Source organism: Oncorhynchus keta, unplaced genomic scaffold (assembly GCF_023373465.1).
Source record: "Oncorhynchus keta strain PuntledgeMale-10-30-2019 unplaced genomic scaffold, Oket_V2 Un_contig_10127_pilon_pilon, whole genome shotgun sequence".
NCBI lineage: Eukaryota > Metazoa > Chordata > Actinopteri > Salmoniformes > Salmonidae > Oncorhynchus > Oncorhynchus keta.
Genome location: NW_026277018.1, coordinates 1 through 19,688, shown reverse-complemented (window position 1 = coordinate 19,688; position 19,688 = coordinate 1). Strand labels below are relative to the sequence as shown.

General features: G+C 44.9%; 1 protein-coding gene and 1 long non-coding RNA gene across 43 annotated transcripts; one reads left to right on the top strand and one right to left on the bottom strand.

The window, feature by feature from the left end:
* Positions 1-1,021: 1,021 nt before the first annotated feature.
* On the bottom strand, positions 1,022-6,974 carry LOC127916931 (tripartite motif-containing protein 16-like). 38 transcript variants are annotated; one of them, XM_052500236.1, is made up of 6 exons: positions 6,363-6,974; positions 5,855-5,950; positions 2,846-3,079; positions 2,024-2,183; positions 1,839-1,898; positions 1,022-1,607 (listed from the first exon to the last, which is right to left on the bottom strand). In XM_052500236.1, the coding sequence occupies exons 1-6, from the start codon at positions 6,957-6,959 to the stop codon at positions 1,081-1,083; spliced, it is 1,674 nt and encodes a 557-aa protein (XP_052356196.1). In that variant the 5' UTR covers positions 6,960-6,974; the 3' UTR covers positions 1,022-1,080. The 38 variants fall into 38 exon arrangements, 1 of the variants encoding a protein (XP_052356196.1); XR_008096625.1 differs by lacking the exons at positions 1,022-1,607; positions 1,839-1,898; positions 2,024-2,183; ... (1 more) ...; positions 5,855-5,950; positions 6,363-6,974 and adding exons at positions 3,216-3,519; positions 3,611-3,662; positions 4,069-4,172; positions 4,225-4,380; positions 4,517-4,741; XR_008096628.1 differs by lacking the exons at positions 1,022-1,607; positions 1,839-1,898; positions 2,024-2,183; ... (1 more) ...; positions 5,855-5,950; positions 6,363-6,974 and adding exons at positions 3,228-3,519; positions 3,717-3,976; positions 4,121-4,172; positions 4,225-4,276; positions 4,517-4,739.
* Positions 6,975-7,457: 483 nt separating this feature from the next.
* On the top strand, positions 7,458-11,651 carry LOC127916930 (uncharacterized). 5 transcript variants are annotated; one of them, XR_008096583.1, is made up of 5 exons: positions 7,729-7,835; positions 8,255-9,159; positions 9,284-9,723; positions 11,116-11,335; positions 11,501-11,651. It is a non-coding gene; the product is annotated as an uncharacterized LOC127916930 (long non-coding RNA). The 5 variants fall into 5 exon arrangements; XR_008096582.1 differs by lacking the exons at positions 7,729-7,835; positions 11,501-11,651 and adding an exon at positions 7,458-7,615 and having other exon boundaries at positions 8,748-9,159; positions 11,116-11,466; XR_008096581.1 differs by lacking the exon at positions 11,501-11,651 and having other exon boundaries at positions 9,504-9,723; positions 11,116-11,466.
* The last annotated feature ends 8,037 nt before the right edge of the window (positions 11,652-19,688 follow it).

Sequence of the window (19,688 nt, the reverse complement as noted above, 5' to 3'; positions counted from 1 at the left end):
CTATCAATACAAAGTGACCATTTAGAATGAGGCCCAGTTCAATGAGAGGAAGTCTTAACAGAACTGGGGGATGACAGACAGGAAGTGGGGGGGGGTGGAGATCTAATATATTTTTGTGCCAAACACTAAAGCATGATATTGTAATAAATCTATGCCCTATTCCCTACGTAGAACACTACTTTAGACCTGGTCAGAAGCACCGTAGTGCACTACGTAGGGAATAGGGAACCATTTGGAACAGAGACAGTAATTCCCCTGAACATCTTCCTCTTCCTCATCTGGTTTCTAGAACAGCCCTTCACTCCTCTCCTCCCCCCCTTTTCATTCTATTCTATCAGCCACACCACTAGCTCACCTCCACACAATACATTTACAAGTTAAAGACACACCTTGGAATAAATAACAAAGGAAAACTATTACTAGATGAAGTTGAGTGTTTATTATTTCCCATCACCATAAATCATATTTAATCACTGAACAGTAGCAGACCTAACTTCATCTGTTCCTGACTCTGGATAGTGGATTAAAAAGACCATCAATCTCCAATGATATTAAAGTACTATTCTGAACATTACTGATATACTGAGTGGCAAGTCAAGATATCTGCTGGTTTTATTGTTTAGTCAACAGCACCATCTGCTGGACAGGTTTAATGTTGCTGGACTGAGCAGTATGGGAGGATGAAAGATGACACGTTTAGGGCCGGTTTCCTGGACATCTACATTGAACATACTGTTTAGTCCAGGACTAGGATTAATCTGTGTCTGGGAAACCAGACCATATAGTTGAGTAGAAAGTAAGTGATACCAGCTTGTAGTGGGCTGACTAGTCCTGAATTGTCCTTTAGTTCCTGGACCATTTTCCATGCAGCTCCAGGTGACAGAGAACACATCAATTAGGACCGAGCCAACAAGCTGATCAATGATACTGAGGAGAATTACATAGAGACAGAGAACCAACTGAGAAAACATATCAATGGTTCTGAATGACAACCAATATACATCAACACCAGACATCATGATTCATGGAAATGTACAAGATTAAAACATTGTATTGCATTTTAATTAATAACAAATCAGTTTACAGTTTAACCAGCTCAGCAGTACCATTATAACTATTGAGGCAAAACCCAGGATAGAGGGGCTGAGTGAATGTGGTCTGGACTCTGTGGAGGAGGGTCATTGTGTCAGAGACACTGTAGAAGGACAGAGTACCTGCCTTGTGATCCAGGTACACTCCTACTCTGGAGGACTGAGGGCCTGATACTTTAGTCACAACATTATTGTGTCTGAACCAATATTCACCACTATTGTAATATAAACTCCAGGACTTGTTATTGTTTCCAAATACACCATCTGTCCCTCTCTCTGTTCTGCTGATGTCTTTATATGAGACTGCTATAACAATAACATCACCAGTCCTCTTCACCTCCCAGTAACAGCGTCCAGACAGACCCTCTCTACACAGAACCTGCCTGTAGTTGGTGAATCTGTCTGGATGGTCAGGATATGGTTGGACTTGGCGTGTGTAGGTCACCTTTCTGTTCCCTTCAGACAGAGAGAGGTGTGTGTGTGCTGTGTTTGGGTCCAGTGTGAGCTGACAGGAATCTGGGAGAAGAGCAGAGACCAATGAGGGGAGTCAGAACAATAAGTTAAGTCAGATACTGTATCTACCCTGTCTTTGATTAGAGCACAGCAGAGATCAAATCAGAGAAATATGAGGAGTCAGATAGATACCTAGTCTTTGATTAGATCTACTATTGCTATATATTTCTAGAGGGATTGTTAGGAGTGTCAGTAAAAAGAGACTGTTAGTTACTTCACAATAAAGAGACTCACATTGTAACAACTGTTCTCTGGTCTTGGGCTCTGGAGGCAGTACAACACCCACTATATTCACTACAGACACACAAACACATTGACAGAGAGAGGGAATGTTATCATCAGACCATATTCCACATGTATATGACTAGTAGGGAACTTTCAATGGTCTAAAGTTGATGTTCTTATTGTTTTCAACACACCTGTAGTGGAGATCTTGGTCCATTCTCCTTTAAGGAAGTCTTCTAGTTTCTCTCTCAGTTCAGACACAGTCTTACTCGCATCTCCAAAGTACTGAAGAGGACGGACAACGATGCTGGGTAAGTCTGAAGATACACTGATACTGGAGAGAGACTGATACCTCTGGAGAGAGAGAGGAGGGACAGAGAGAGAGAGGAGGGACAGAGAGAGAGACGGACAGAGAGAGAGAGAGAGAGAGAGAGAGAGAGGGGGACGGACAGAGAGAGAGAGAGGGACAGACAGACAGAGAGAAGGTGGGGCGGACAGAGAGAGAGAGGGACGGACAGAGAGAGAGAGAGGCGGATAGAGAGAGAGGGGCGGATAGAGAGAGACGGACGGACAGAGAGAGAGAGGGACGGACAAAGAGAGGGACGGACAGAGAGAGAGACGGACAGAGAGAGAGACGGACGGACAGAGAGAGAGGGGACGGACAGAGAGAGAGAGGGACGGACAGAGAGAGAGAGGGACGGACAGAGAGAGGGACGGACAAAGAGAGGGACGGACAGAGAGAGATGGACGGACAGAGAGAGAGAGAGAGGGAGTGACAGAGAGAGGGACGGACAAAGAGAGGGACGGACAGAGAGAGATGGACGGACAGAGAGAGAGAGAGAGGGAGGGACAGACAGACAGACAGACAGACAGACAGACAAAGAGAGGGAATGACGGACAGACAGAGAGACAGGGAAAGAGGGACAGAGAGAGAGACAGGGCAACATAATGATTGAGATGAATAGTTTCACATGAAGTTAATTTCATATCACATGTAACAAGACAGTTTTAGTTACCTGGAGGAAATGGATGTGATTCTCTGTGTGTGAGAGCTGCTCCAGCTCAGTGCTTCTCTTCCTCAGCTCAGCTATCTCCTGCTTCAGTTGCTCCAGGAGTCCTTCAGCTTGACTCACTTGAGCCTTCTCTTGGGCTCTGATCAGCTCCTTCACCTCAGAGCTCCTTCTCTCAATGGAGCGGATCAGCTCAGTAAAGATCTGATCACTGTCCTCCACTGCTGACTGTGCAGAGCGCTGGAGAGAGAGAGAGACAGGAGAGAGAGAGAGAGACAGAGACAGAGAGACAGAGAGAGAGACAGAGAGAGACAGAGAGAGAGAGAGAGAGAGAGAGAGAGAGAGAGAGAGAGAGAGACAGAGACAGAGACAGAGACAGAGACAGAGACAGAGAGAGAGAGAGAGAGAGACAGAGAGACACAGAGAGACAGAGAGAGAGAGAGAGGGAGAGGGAGAGAGAGAGAGAGAGAGACAGAGAGACAGAGAGAGACAGTAGGTTCAGTGGTCTCTCTACACCTCATTGAGTCAGACCTCTGCCACCCTGCTCTCCAGGTCCACCAGACAGGTACAGAACACGTCTTGGCCCTGCTCTACTCTCCTCCCTCCTGGACAGACAGGTACAGAACACCTCTTGGTCCTGCTCTACTCTCCTCCCTCCTGGACAGACAGGTACAGAACACCTCTTGGTCCTGCCACCCTCCCTCCTGGACAGACAGGTACAGAACACCTCTTGGTCCTCCTCTAGGTCCTGGACAGACAGGTACAGAACACCTCTTGGTCCTGCTCTACTCTCCTCCCTCCTGGACAGACAGGTACAGAACACCTCTTGGTCCTCCTCTACTCTCCTCCCCCTCCTGGACAGACAGGTACAGAACACCTCTTGGTCCTGCTCTACTCTCCTCCCTCCTGGACAGACAGGTACAGAACACCTCTTGGTCCTGCTCTACTCTCCTCCCTCCTGGACAGACAGGTACAGAACACCTCTTGGTCCTGCTCTACTCTCCTCCCTCCTGGACAGACAGGTACAGAACACCTCTTGGTCCTGCTCTACTCTCCTCCCTCCTGGACAGACAGGTACAGAACACCTCTTGGTCCTCCTCTACTCTCCTCCCTCCTGGACAGACAGGTACAGAACACCTCTTGGTCCTGCTCTACTCTCCTCCCTCCTGGAGAACACCTCTTGGTCCTGCCTCTACCTCCTCCCTCCTGGACAGACAGGTACAGAACACCTCTTGGTCCTGCTCTACTCTCCTCCCTCCTGGACAGACAGGTACAGAACACCTCTTGGTCCTGCTCTACTCTCCTCCCTCCTGGACAGACAGGTACAGAACACCTCTTGGTCCTCCTCTACTCTCCTCCCTCCTGGACAGACAGGTACAGAACACCTCTTGGTCCTGCTCTACTCTCCTCCCTCCTGGACAGACAGGTACAGAACACCTCTTGGTCCTCCTCTACTCTCCTCCCTCCTGGACAGACAGGTACAGAACACCTCTTGGTCCTCCTCTACTCTCCTCCCTCCTGGACAGACAGGTACAGAACACCTCTTGGTCCTGCTCTACTACAGACAGGTACAGAACACCTCTTGGTCCTCCTCTACCTCCCTCCTGGACAGACAGGTACAGAACACCTGGTCCTGCCTCTACTCTCCTCCCTCCTGGACAGACAGGTACAGAACACCTCTTGGTCCTGCTCTACTCTCCTCCCTCCTGGACAGACAGGTACAGAACACCTCTTGGTCCTGCTCTACTCTCCTCCCTCCTGGACAGACAGGTACAGAACACCTCTTGGTCCTCCTCTACTCTCCTCCCTCCTGGACAGACAGGTACAGAACACCTCTTGGTCCTGCTCTACTCTCCTCCCTCCTGGACAGACCACTTGCATATCTTTGATTGATAGTTTCCTGGTATCTTTGCCACAAAACTGTCTCTGCTGTTTGTGTCATCTCATGTTTGACAAAGATAAACAAAGATTTTTTCCAATTTCCAAATAATCAAACGTCTGTTACACTGTAACTTATCAGCCTCACATAAAAACCTATTGGTTAACAAAGCTTTGATTATGACCAAAGTCTATAGTAGTGAAAACTCTTCTCATTGTAACTTACCACACATTCACATCACTGCCTCGACATGAATGTGTCCTGTCAGAGCCGTTTCCTGTCCGTTAACTGTTACAGTCAGCCACAGCTTAACCAATGAGCTACAAGGAGGACTGACAGTCACGAGCGGTGCAGCAGCCTCTGCAGCAGCAGCCTCCCCGGGTCCTAGTGCCCGCCCGGTAAGACGGTTAAGATGCGATGGAACGGTTGACGGAGAGAAAATAAATCACAGAGAAAATATATTGACTGATATATTGAATTGTTTAGGAAGCTTTAGCTTTGGCTTTAATAAATTCAGAAAATACTTGAAAACCAAAAGAGAAAAGAATAGTAGCTCTCCTCAGGAACAACAAAACCCTCACAGACCAACTTCTTCTTCTATGATATAATGGAGGTCCTCAAACCAACGTTAAAGGTGCATGGCGCCACCTACTGTGCTGGAGTGTGTTCAATCACGGTTTACACCACTAAATCCTCCTACCTAACTCAGTACTTCTGAGAAAATAAAGAGACCTACTAACTTCTAATAGACCCTCCCCCATCCCCCAAATCCCTTTCAAGTGTAATGCTTACTGTTCATTTCTGATTGTATATTTCACTTTTGTTTATTGTCTATTTGACTTGCTTTGGCAATGTAAACATATATTTCCATGCCAATAAAGCCCTATGAATTTAATTCAATTGAGAGAGAGACAGTTCCATTTTAATGTATAGGGGACATGAGTCAGTCATGGTTACTCATGGTTATGTGATGAGGCAGCCCAGTTGGTTACATGAACCAGTCTATTCTCTGAAAGGGGTCCAGACAGCCTGTTCCCAACAGTGGGGTCAGTGGGATTGGATAGGGGCCCCTCTCTCTCTCTCTGATTGGAGGAGAGAAGTGAAATGGTGTGTCTCCTCTGGTCAACAATACTCACCTTGAAAGACTTCACAGTCTGTTGGAGCTCCTTCAGCCTCTTTTCTCTCTCCTGGAATCTCTGCTGGACCTTCTGCTGACTCATCCCCAGCTGCCTCTGTGGAGAATCACTCTTCAATGAGCTATCAAGCTTTATTAGTCCAGTAGATCAATAGTATGGTAATTTGACATAGGACCCATAGAGAGGAAGGTCTACAATCCTGAGGAAGTCCCTTTACAATATTATATTATGTTGCTATGTGAATGATTATAGTTTTTATGGTAGGCCTACGTGTATCAAGGGGTTGAGACTGAACTTTGGACTCATAAAAGGCCATTCAGAATGATAATAGTGTTTGACGTTAGAAAATGGTGATACATTTGTAACAAACTCAATATACTCAAGGTTTGTGTTCATATGTGTGGATCCATTTAATTTGAATGATCTCATTTTCAAACAGATTTAGTTCCTACTGTATCTTTAATTCTTTGTTTATCAGACAGCCACCAACAAGTTGTTGTGGTCTTACCTGTTTCTCAGTCCTCTCTGCTGCAGCTGACACTGTATCATGGCCTTTATGTTCATCCATTGTACACAGCAGACAGATACACTGCTGATCGGTACGACAGTAAACCTCCAGCAGTTTGTCATGATGAGAGCAGATCTTCTCCTGTAGTTGTGCGGTGGCTTTGACCAGTTTGTGCTTCTTGAAAGCAGGAGATTCATAGTGAAGTTGGAGGTGAGTCTCACAGTAAGAGGCCAGACACACCAGACAGGACATGAGGGCTTTCTGCTTTCTGGTCCCAGTGCAGACATCACACACCACATCTCCAGGTCCAGCATAGCACAGAGCAGGAGGGGGAGCAGTCTGGAGTCCTGTCTTCTTCAGTTTCTCCACCATCTCAGCCAACATGTTATTTTTCCTCAGATTAGGCCTTGGAGTGAAGGTCTCTCTGCACTGAGGACAGCTATAGACCCCTTTCAGAACATCCTGATCCCAGCAGCCCTCAATACAGATTCTACAGTAATTGTGTCCACAGGGAATAGTGACCGGCTCCTTCAGTAGATCCAGACAGACAGAACAACAGAACTGGTCCTGGTCCAGCAGAACTCCCTGTTGAACCATTTGGACGGTTGTTCACTCTCACACAGACAGACGACACAGAGACTCAGATCAGTTTTGTTTCCTCAGAAAATAGTTTGTGCGAGTTGGAGGGACTTCCTAGTTCTGCCAGAGGGGAGGGGTTAGAGGGAGGGAGGAGTTGGAGGGAGAGAACGAGAGAAGGAGGAGTGCAGAGAGGTAGAAGTCTACTGAATACTGTATGTATTGACTGATCATTGAGAATGAGGTAATATTTTACATTACAGTGTGGTTATTACTGACAGGTCTAGGGTCAGGGTTAGAGGTACTATATTCAGCAGTAACCCTAGACATATCTAGGACTAAAAAGAGAAGAAGTTTTAAAGTCAGAGTTCTCTGTGTCTCTTCTTAGTCATACAGATCCCCCACATCTTATAGGTGGACGGGGTTATGAACATATACAATACATTATTTCTGAAACCAGATGAAATTAAACTGTCTTTCAGCAAGAAATGCTTCTCTAATAATCCTAACCGTGGCTGGGTGTCTTCAGAGACTGAGAGGTAGAGAGACACACTGTCAAGGTGACAGGTATCCTAGTGGTTTAGAGACTGAGAGGTACAGAGACACACTGTCAAGGTGACAGGTATCCTAGTGGTTTAGAGACTGAGAGGTAGAGAGACACACTGTCAAGGTGACAGGTATCTTAGTGGTTTAGAGACTGAGAGGTACAGAGACACACTGTCAAGGTGACAGGTATCCTAGTGGTTTAGAGACTGAGAGGTACAGAGACACACTGTCAAGGTGACAGGTATCCTAGTGGTTTAGAGACTGAGAGGTATAGAGACACACTGTCAAGGTGACAGGTATCCTAGTGGTTTAGAGACTGAGAGGTAGAGAGACACACTGTCAAGGTGACAGGTATCCTAGTGGTTTAGAGACTGAGAGGTACAGAGACACACTGTCAAGGTGACAGGTATCCTAGTGGTTTAGAGACTGAGAGGTACAGAGACACACTGTCAAGGTGACAGGTATCCTAGTGGTTTAGAGACTGAGAGGTAGGACACACTGTCAAGGTGACAGGTATCCTAGAGAGACTGACACTGTCAAGGTGACAGGTATCCTAGTGGTTTAGAGACTGAGAGGTATAGAGACACACTGTCAAGGTGACAGGTATCCTAGTGGTTTAGAGACTGAGAGGTACAGAGACACACTGTCAAGGTGACAGGTATCCTAGTGGTTTAGAGACTGAGAGGTACAGAGAGACACACTGTCAAGGTGACAGGTATCCTAGTGGTTTAGAGACTGAGAGGTACAGAGACACACTGTCAAGGTGACAGGTATCTTAGTGGTTTAGAGACTGAGAGGTACAGAGACACACTGTCAAGGTGACAGGTATCCTAGTGGTTTAGAGACTGAGAGGTACAGAGACACACTGTCAAGGTGACAGGTATCCTAGTGGTTTAGAGACAGAGGTACAGAGACACACTGTCAAGGTGACAGGTATCCTAGTGGTTTAGAGACTGAGAGGTACAGAGACACACTGTCAAGGTGACAGGTATCCTAGTGGTTTAGAGACTGAGAGGTACAGAGACACACTGTCAAGGTGACAGGTATCCTAGTGGTTTAGAGACTGAGAGGTACAGAGACACACTGTCAAGGTGACAGGTATCCTAGTGGTTTAGAGACTGAGAGGTACAGAGACACACTGTCAAGGTGACAGGTATCCTAGTGGTTTAGAGACTGAGAGGTATAGAGACACACTGTCAAGGTGACAGGTATCCTAGTGGTTTAGAGACTGAGAGGTACAGAGACACACTGTCAAGGTGACAGGTATCCTAGTGGTTTAGAGACTGAGAGGTAGAGAGACACACTGTCAAGGTGACAGGTATCTTAGTGGTTTAGAGACTGAGAGGTATAGAGACACACTGTCAAGGTGACAGGTATCCTAGTGGTTTAGAGACTGAGAGGTACAGAGACACACTGTCAAGGTGACAGGTATCCTAGTGGTTTAGAGACTGAGAGGTATAGAGACACACTGTCAAGGTGACAGGTATCTTAGTGGTTTAGAGACTGAGAGGTAGAGAGACACACTGTCAAGGTGACAGGTATCCTAGTGGTTTAGAGACTGAGAGGTAGAGAGACACACTGTCAAGGTGACAGGTATCTTAGTGGTTTAGAGACTGAGAGGTATAGAGACACACTGTCAAGGTGACAGGTATCCTAGTGGTTTAGAGACTGAGAGGTAGAGACTGAGAGGTACAGAGACACACTGTCAAGGTGACAGGTATCCTAGTGGTTTAGAGACTGAGAGGTATAGAGACACACTGTCAAGGTGACAGGTATCCTAGTGGTTTAGAGACTGAGAGGTACAGAGACACACTGTCAAGGTGACAGGTATCCTAGTGGTTTAGAGACTGAGAGGTATAGAGACACACTGTCAAGGTGACAGGTATCCTAGTGGTTTAGAGACTGAGAGGTATAGAGACACACTGTCAAGGTGACAGGTATCCTAGTGGTTTAGAGACTGAGAGGTACAGAGACACACTGTCAAGGTGACAGGTATCCTAGTGGTTTAGAGACTGAGAGGTAGAGAGACACACTGTCAAGGTGACAGGTATCCTAGTGGTTTAGAGACTGAGAGGTACAGAGACACACTGTCAAGGTGACAGGTATCCTAGTGGTTTAGAGACTGAGAGGTATAGAGACACACTGTCAAGGTGACAGGTATCCTAGTGGTTTAGAGACTGAGAGGTATAGAGACACACTGTCAAGGTGACAGGTATCCTAGTGGTTTAGAGACTGAGAGGTATAGAGACACACTGTCAAGGTGACAGGTATCTGTGGTTTAGAGACTGAGAGGTATAGACACACTGGTATCCTAGTGGTTTAGAGACTGAGAGGTATAGAGACACACTGTCAAGGTGACAGGTATCCTAGTGGTTTAGAGACTGAGAGGTATAGAGACTGTCAGGTGACAGGTATTAGTGGTTTAGAGACTGAGAGGTATAGAGACACACTGTCAAGGTGACAGGTATCCTAGTGGTTTAGAGACTGAGAGGTACAGAGACACACTGTCAAGGTGACAGGTATCCTAGTGGTTTAGAGACTGAGAGGTATAGAGACACACTGTCAAGGTGACAGGTATCCTAGTGGTTTAGAGACTGAGAGGTACAGAGACACACTGTCAAGGTGACAGGTATCCTAGTGGTTTAGAGACTGAGAGGTATAGAGACACACTGTCAAGGTGACAGGTATCCTAGTGGTTTAGAGACTGAGAGGTATAGAGACACACTGTCAAGGTGACAGGTATCCTAGTGGTTTAGAGACTGAGAGGTACAGAGACACACTGTCAAGGTGACAGGTATCTAGTGGTTTAGAGACTGAGAGGTATAGAGACACACTGTCAAGTGGTTTAGAGACTGAGAGGTATAGAGACACACTGTCAAGTGACAGGTATCCTAGTGGTTTAGAGACTGAGAGGTATAGAGACACACTGTCAAGGTGACAGGTATCCTAGTGGTTTAGAGACTGAGAGGTACAGAGACACACTGTCAAGGTGACAGGTATCCTAGTGGTTTAGAGACTGAGAGGTATGTCAGAGACACACTGTCAAGGTGACAGGTATCCTAGTGGTTTAGAGACTGAGAGGTACAGAGACACACTGTCAAGGTGACAGGTATCCTAGTGGTTTAGAGACTGAGAGGTATAGAGACACACTGTCAAGGTGACAGGTATCCTAGTGGTTTAGAGACTGAGAGGTATAGAGACACACTGTCAAGGTGACAGGTATCCTAGTGGTTTAGAGACTGAGAGGTACAGAGACACACTGTCAAGGTGACAGGTATCCTAGTGGTTTAGAGACTGAGAGGTACAGAGACACACTGTCAAGGTGACAGGTATCCTAGTGGTTTAGAGACTGAGAGGTATAGAGACACACTGTCAAGGTGACAGGTATCCTAGTGGTTTAGAGACTGAGAGGTAGAGAGACACACTGTCAAGGTGACAGGTATCCTAGTGGTTTAGAGACTGAGAGGTACAGAGACACACTGTCAAGGTGACAGGTATCCTAGTGGTTTAGAGACTGAGAGGTACAGAGACACACTGTCAAGGTGACAGGTATCCTAGTGGTTTAGAGACTGAGAGGTACAGAGACACACTGTCAAGGTGACAGGTATCCTAGTGGTTTAGAGACTGAGAGGTAGAGAGACACACTGTCAAGGTGACAGGTATCCTAGTGGTTTAGAGACTGAGAGGTACAGAGACACACTGTCAAGGTGACAGGTATCTTAGTGGTTTAGAGACTGAGAGGTATAGAGACACACTGTCAAGGTGACAGGTATCCTAGTGGTTTAGAGACTGAGAGGTATAGAGACACACTGTCAAGGTGACAGGTATCTTAGTGGTTTAGAGACTGAGAGGTACAGAGACACACTGTCAAGGTGACAGGTATCCTAGTGGTTTAGAGACTGAGAGGTACAGAGACACACTGTCAAGGTGACAGGTATCCTAGTGGTTTAGAGACTGAGAGGTACAGAGACACACTGTCAAGGTGACAGGTATCCTAGTGGTTTAGAGACTGAGAGGTAGAGAGACACACTGTCAAGGTGACAGGTATCTTAGTGGTTTAGAGACTGAGAGGTATAGAGACACACTGTCAAGGTGACAGGTATCCTAGTGGTTTAGAGACTGAGAGGTACAGAGACACACTGTCAAGGTGACAGGTATCCTAGTGGTTTAGAGATAGGGACAGTAACTGAAAGGTCGCTTGTTTGAATCCCTGAGCTGACTAGGTGAAACCTCTGTCTATGTTCCCTTGTGGTTTAGGGACAGTAACTGAAAGGTCGCTGGTTTGAATCCCTGAGCTGACTAGGTGAAACCTCTTTAAATCCCAAGAGACCAGGAGACCTAAAGGAAGCATTCAACACTGCATCCCTTCATCCAGTCATAGTAAAATGTCTGTCTGTCTGTCTGTCTGTCTGTCTGTCTGTCTGTCTGTCTGTCTGTCTGTCGACAGCCAACTTCTCTGCTGTGGTTGTTGTTGCTGCTATCAGTGTTAAGGTCAAGGTACAAAGTGATTGACCTCCCTCTGAGCCATATACAGAGTTCAACCCCTCTAAACATGTCATCTTTTATATCCTTTATTGTATATTGCTCTGATGTCACTGTCCTTAAAAACTCAGTCGACCCTCTACTTTTTCGAACATTCTGTTAAAAATCGTGCAACATTTCAACGCCCTGCTACTCAGGCCAGGAATATAGTATATGCATATGATTAGTATGTGTGGATAGAAAACACTCAGACGTTTATAAAACTGGTTAAATCACGGCTGTGACTATAACAGAACGTGCGTTTCATCGAAAAGTGCAAGAAAATCTGATCACTGAAAATGGAAATAAATATCCTTGCGCTACTTCCAGGAATTGTTCAAAGTGAACCGAATTACATGAGGCCGAGGTTTCAGTGCCTACTGCTTCCACATGATGTCTAGAGTCTTGTCATTTGATTCAGCCTTGATTCTTGGTCAAACCGAATCAAGGGAACCGATTCCCTCCGGTCTCCGACATCTTTTCGAGACGGACAGCTATAGAATTTACATCGCCTCCTGATGAATTTTATCGCTTATTAACGTGTACTAATACCTAAAGTTGCATTACAAAAGTATTTCGAAGTGTTTTGTGAAAGTTTATCGTCGACTTTTTTAATAAAAAAAAATGACGTTACGTTATAAGACGCAATTTTTTTTCGTTTATCACACAGTCTTCATAGATCGATATCTAGGCTATATATGGACCGATTTAATCGAAAAAAAGACCCAATAGTGATTATGGGACATCTAGGAGTGCCAACAAAGAAGATGGTCAAAGGTAATGAATGTTTTCTATTTTATTTGTGCGGTTTGTGTAGCGACGACTATGCTAATTATTTTGTTTACGTCCCCTGCGGGTCTTTTGGGGTGTTACATGCTATCAGATAATAGCTTCTCATGCTTTCGCCGAAAAGCATTTAAAAAATCTGACTTGTTGCCTGGATTCACAACGAGTGTAGCTTTAATTCAATACCCTGCATGTGTATTTTAATGAACGTTTGAGTTTTAACTAATACTATTAGCATTTATGGTAGCGCATTTGCATTTCCAGAGCTCTAGATGGGACGCCTGCGTGCCAGGTAGGAGCAAGAGGTTAAACAACTTGTCATGTCTTTGGCTATGCCAGATTAAGTGATATGACATGCGATTCTATAACATGATTTCTCCGTAATTAATATTCCTGATTGAGCTAAACATGTAAATGTAATTAACTAGAGAGTCGGGCAACACAAAATAATATTTATAGAGCTGTTATCTTCCGAATAAACTCTTAAAGACCTAGTAATATTTGACATCAATAGCAGTCAATATCAATTGTCATCTTAATTCCGTCTCATCTGAAAGTTGTAAATTCTTGGTTATCTACACGAACCCTGGCTAACAATTAGAATCAGCAAATACAAAACTGGGTTTAATTATTTATTTACTAAATACCTAACTAATCACACATACACACAATGAATCATACCTTGATTACAAATGAGGTCATAAAGGAAAACGTCCCTAGTGGGCGGAACAGATATGACAGCTGGTTACACAAAGAACGGGGGGCTGGGTTTGAGTGAAAGAGCGGGAAGACTGAGGAACACAGGGAGAAGCTGTGCCATCGGAAATACAGCATCTGATCCATTCCAATACAGCATCTGATCCAAATGCAATAAATATTTACTCAGCTGCGCTTCGGTAGGTTGGTGGTAGATGGAAGACCGTGTTGTCCAACCGAGTCCTGTGTCCTTTGAAGAATGTCTCTGCTGGTAAATTAAATACGTTGTAGTAACGTTGTTGTGTCGTAGAGAGGATACTATGTCTGTTCCTTCCTAACCTGCGTTTGCTGATACTGTTGCTAACTCAACGGCTAGGAGGTATCCCTTCTGTAGTGAATAAGAGTTCAAAGTTCATACCATTTGCAACCAAAGCTCACGCTGATGTTGGCTTCGTTCTGTAGTTATTATCTGAACCATTCTGACATAGGACCGTCGTCGTCACATCTTTGGGACAGGAGGTTATATAGTCGTCAAGGGCTTATATAGGAAGAGAGAGGAGGGTGTGTTTGAAAAGTGTTATAGCCCATCCAAAGGGTGGGCCACTGATTGAGCAGCCCTATTCTTATGAAAACACAAATCTCACATTTTAGAAGCTAAAATAACATTTCATCCCATCACAAATAATTTAATATTTAAATTGAACATTAATTCCATGTGAATCCGATAACTCTGATGTGTAGACTTTCCACTGTAGAGTTTGTCATCATTGATGAGAATGTCTCAGATGACAACCGAACTGACATCATATTCATTAAGTACCACCGCATATGTTCAATTGTTCGGATTACCAGAATATAGTTCATTTCCCCCCAACTTCTGATGTTCCCAGAATCTCTGTTAACCAAGGGTTTTGCAAATGTAACATCAGTAGGGTAGAGAGAGAAAAAGTGGGGAAGAGGTATTTAAGACTGTCATAAACCGACCCCCCTTGTGGGAAGGAGTGAATGGATCCTGTGAGATCCAGTCGTGTTTCTTCCTGCTCTGTAAGGACCTGTGTCTCTGGGTGCTTCATGTGATGGTCTACAGTCTGGGTCTGGAGGCTGTAAGGACCTGTGTCTCTGAGTGCTTCATGTGATGGTCTACAGTCTGGGTCTGGAGGCTGTAAGGACCTGTGTCTCTGAGTGCTTCATGTGATGGTCTACAGTCTGGGTCTGGAGGCTGTAAGGACCTGTGTCTCTGGGTGCTTCATGTGATGGTCTACAGTCTGGGTCTGGAGGCTGTAAGGACCTGTGTCTCTGGGTTCTTCATGTGATGGTCTACAGTCTGGGTCTGGAGGCTGTAAGGACCCGTGTCTCTGAGTGCTTCATGTGATGGTCTACAGTCTGGGTCTGGAGGCTGAGGTCTTCCTGGGTGCACACAGACACATAGGGAGTGAGTACAGCTCTCTCTCTCCCTCTCTCTCCCTCTGTGTGGGAAGTGTTGGATGAGAGCGAGAGGGAAAAGGATACAAGGTAGTGGTCGGAGACTTGGAGGGGAGTTGCAATGGGGTTAGTGGAAGAACAGCATCTAGTAAAGATGAGGTCGAGCGTATTGCCTGCCTTGTGAGTAGGGGGGGAAGGTGAGAGGGTGAGGTCAAAAGAGGAGAGGAGTGGAAAGAAGGAGGCAGAGAGGTATGAGTCAAAGGTGGACGTGGGGAGGTTAAAGTCGCCCAGAACTGTGAGAGGTGAGTCAACGTCCTCAGGAAAGGAGCTTATCAAGGCATCAAGCTCATTGATGAACTCTCCGAGGGAACCTGGAGGGCGATAAATGATAAGGATGTTAAGCTTGAAAGGGCTGGTAACTGTGACAGCATGGAATTCAAAGGGGCGATAGACAGATGGGTAAGGGGAGAAAGAGAGAATGACCACTTGGGAGAGATGAGGATCCCGGTGCCACCACCCCGCTGACCAGAAGCTCTCGGGTGTGCGAGAACACGTGGGCGGACGAGGAGAGAGCAGTAGGAGTAGCAGTGTTATCTGTGGTGATCCATGTTTCGTCAGTGCCAAGAAGTCGAGGGACTGGAGGAGGCATAGGCTGAGATGAACTCTGCCTTGTTGGCCGCAGATCGGCAGTTCCAGAGGCTACCGGAGACCTGGAACTCCACGTGGTCGTGCGCGCTGGGACCACCAGATTATGGTGGCGCGGCCACGCGGTGTGGAGCGTTTGTATGGTCTGTGCAGAGAGGAGAGAACAGGGATAGACAGACACATAGTTGACAGGCTACAGAAGAGGCTACGCTAATGCAAGGAGATTGGAATGACAAGTGGACTACACGTCTCGAATGTTCAGAAAGTTAAGCTTACGTAGCAAGAATCTTATTGACTAAAATGATTAAAATGATACAGTACTGCTGAAGTAGGCTAGCTGGCAGTGGCTGCGTTGTTGACACTACACTAATCAAGTCGTTCCGTTGAGTGTAATAGTTTCTACAGTGCAGCTATTCGGGGCCTAGCTGGCTAGCTAGCAGTGTTGATTACATTACGTTGCGTTAAAAGAACGACAATAGCTGGCTAGCTAACCTAGAAAATCGCTCTAGACTACACAATTATCTTTGATACAAGGACGGCTATGTAGCTAGCTACGATCAAGCAAATCAAACCGTTGTGCTGTAATGAAATTAAATGAAAATGTGATACTACCTGTGGAGCGAAGTGGAATGCGACCGGGTTGTTGAGTGGGAAGTTAATTCGGTAGACGTTGGCTAGCTGTTAGCTAGCTAGCAGTGTCTCCTACATTAAGGACGACAAATAGCTGGCTAGCTAACCTCGGTAAATTAAGATTATCACTCTAAGACTACACACTCTAAACTACACAATTATCTTGGATACGAAGACAACAAAGACAACTATGTAGCTAGCTAACACTACACTAATCAAGTCGTTCAGTTGAGTGTAATAGTTTCTACGGTGCTGCTATACGGTGGACGTAGCTATGTGGCTAGCTGCTGGGCAGTAGACTACGTTAGGACGACGAAATACGATAATTACGCAATTATCTTTGATACAAAGACGGCTATGTAGCTAGCTAAGAAGAAATTGCTAAGATTAGACAAATCAAACCGTTGTACTATAATGAAATGTAATGAAAAGTAATGAAAAGTAATACTACCTGCGGACCGAAGTGCGGATGCGACCGCTCGCTCTCCCCTGTTCTCCCCTGTTATGTCCCTGAATATCTCCCCTCTGGTAGGCAACAGGAAGGGTTCCCTTTTTACATGCTTGTTTATCTCTGTTGGATCCATACACAGTCTGAGAGAGTCGTCTTCTTCTCCACCATTACTAGTGAGTGGACCCATTCAGTAGGCTCTGATACTTTTGTCTAGGATATCTAAGGCCCCGAGCCTCAGTATCTCTGCTTTTAACTGGTCTCTTAGTGATAATGAGACCTTTCTAGGTTCATGGATCACTGGTCTACAGTATCTCTGCTTTTAACTAGTCTCTTAGTAATAATGAGACCTTTCTAGGTTCATGGATCACTGGTCTATCTGGCTGTTCTAACTCCATGTTGTACCTGAATAGTATACAGTATATAGTGCTGTACCTGAATAGTATACAGTATATAGTGTTGTTCCTGAATAGTATACAGTATATAGTGCTGTACCTGAACCTTAATAGTATATAGTACCTGAACCTGAATAGTATACAGTATATAGTGATGTATCTGAATAGTATACAGTATATAGTGCTGTACCTGAATAGTATACAGTATATAGTGATATACCTGAATAGTATACAGTATATAGTGATGTAGTATCAGACTGTCCCTCACCATTTCCTCCACTGTCCACTCCTGCTGGTCAGTATATTATTAGTTTAGGATTCAGACCTGCAGTCATCTTGATTTCAGACCACTTTGGAGAAGTGTTCCACAGGCAGTAAATCTAATGTAGAATAAATGGAACCTGGATCCATTTCATTCTATTAACATGGTTTATGTGTTATAGCAGTAATGGGGTTAAACTGATATTAAAATGACAACTCCATAGGTGGTACCAGGTCAGGGAGTTCATCTCTGCTCCCAGCATCCCTGGGACAGTACTGATCAACATAGCTGACCTGATGCAGAGGTGGACCAGTGATGTTTTCCTCTCAGTGGGGAGACTTGCCCTTCCATTTGACACACCTTTACCTGATGAGATCATACAAGACGTTACAGGCTGATTGCATGTGGAAACAGACTTGCGTTAAAATAATGTTGAATACTTAATAAGCATTGTTTGATTTTATTTGTTAGAGAACACTTTAGCAAAACATTTAGCAACATAATTATTTTAGTTCAGTTAGTTCCTTCGTGTTTCAGTTCATATTCTTCAGTTTGGTGCTTTGTGGATATGATTCATGTCTCCGTGGAAACATCAATGAAAATGCACTTTGATTTTTACTCCTCACTTTTTCTGCCCCCCTGCTGGAGACTGAGCACACTGCAGTCCCTTTCAGGTCCATAGGGTTTTACTGCCCCCTGCAGGAGACTGGAGCACACTGCAGTCCCTTTCATGTCCATAGGATTTTACTGCCCCCTGCTGGAGACTGGAGCACACTGCATTCCCTTTCAGGTCCATATGGTTTTACTGCCCCTGCTGGAGACTGGAGCACACTGCAGTCTCTTTCAGGTCCAGATACTGTATGTAGAACCATAGTAAAGCCCAGTATGGACTATCAATACAAATACTGTATGTAGAACCATAGTAAAGACCAGTATGGACTATCAATACAAAGTGACCATTTAGAATGAGGCCCAGTTCAATGAGAGGAAGTCTTAACAGAACTGGGGGATGACAGACAGGAAGTGGGGGGGGTGGAGATCTAATATATTTTTGTGCCAAACACTAAAGCATGATATTGTAATAAATCTATGCCCTATTCCCTACGTAGAACACTACTTTAGACCTGGTCAGAAGCACCGTAGTGCACTACGTAGGGAATAGGGAACCATTTGGAACAGAGACAGTAATTCCCCTGAACATCTTCCTCTTCCTCATCTGGTTTCTAGAACAGCCCTTCACTCCTCTCCTCCCTTTTCATTCTATTCTATCAGCCACACCACTAGCTCACCTCCACACAATACATTTACAAGTTAAAGACACACCTTGGAATAAATAACAAAGGAAAACTATTACTAGATGAAGTTGAGTGTTTATTATTTCCCATCACCATAAATCATATTTAATCACTGAACAGTAGCAGACCTAACTTCATCTGTTCCTGACTCTGGATAGTGGATTAAAAAGACCATCAATCTCCAATGATATTAAAGTACTATTCTGAACATTACTGATATACTGAGTGGCAAGTCAAGATATCTGCTGGTTTTATTGTTTGGTCAACAGCACCACCTGCTGGACAGGTTTAATGTTGCTGGGACTGAGCAGTATGGGAGGATGAAAGATGACACATTTAGGGGCCGGTTTCCTGGACATCTACATTGAACATACTGTTTAGTCCAGGACTAGGATTAATCTGTGTCTGGGAAACCAGACCATATAGTTGAGTAGAAAGTAAGTGATACCAGCTTGTAGTGGGCTGACTAGTCCTGAATTGTCCTTTAGTTCCTGGACCATTTTCCATGCAGCTCCAGGTGACAGAGAACACATCACTAGGACCGAGCCAACAAGCTGATCAATGATACTGAGGAGAATTACATAGAGACAGAGAACCAACTGAGAAAACATATCAATGGTTCTGAATGACAACCAATATACATCAACACCAGACATCATGATTCATGGAAATGTACAAGATTAAAACATTGTATTGAATTTTAATTAATAACAAATCAGTTTACAGTTTAACCAGCTCAGCAGTACCATTATAATCATAGAGACCAAACCCAGGATAGAGGGGCTGAGTGAATGTGGTCTGGACTCTGTGAAGGAGGGTCATTGTGTCAGAGACACTGTAGAAGGACAGAGTACCTGCCTTGTGATCCAGGTACACTCCTACTCTGGAGGACTGAGGGCCTGATACTTCAGTCACAACATTATTGTTTCTGAAACAATATTCACCACTATTGTAATATAAAACCCAGGACTTGTTATTGTTTCCAACAATTACCTGTCCTCTCTGTTCTGCTGATGTCTTTATATGAGACTGCTATAACAATAACATCACCAGTCCTCTTCACCTCCCAGTAACAGCGTCTCAGACAGACCCTCTCTACACAGA

Coding starts and splice junctions, on each gene's coding strand:
- LOC127916931 (XM_052500236.1), bottom strand. CDS start 6,959: ATGGTTCAACAGGGAGTTCTGCTGGACCAGGACCAGTTCTGTTGTTCT. Junction 3,080..5,854: donor AGACTGTGAAGTCTTTCAAG/GTGAGTATTGTT, acceptor CTCTCTCTCCAG/CGCTCTGCACAGTCAGCAGT. Junction 2,184..2,845: donor ATCACATCCATTTCCTCCAG/GTAACTAAAACT, acceptor CTCTCTCTCCAG/AGGTATCAGTCTCTCTCCAG.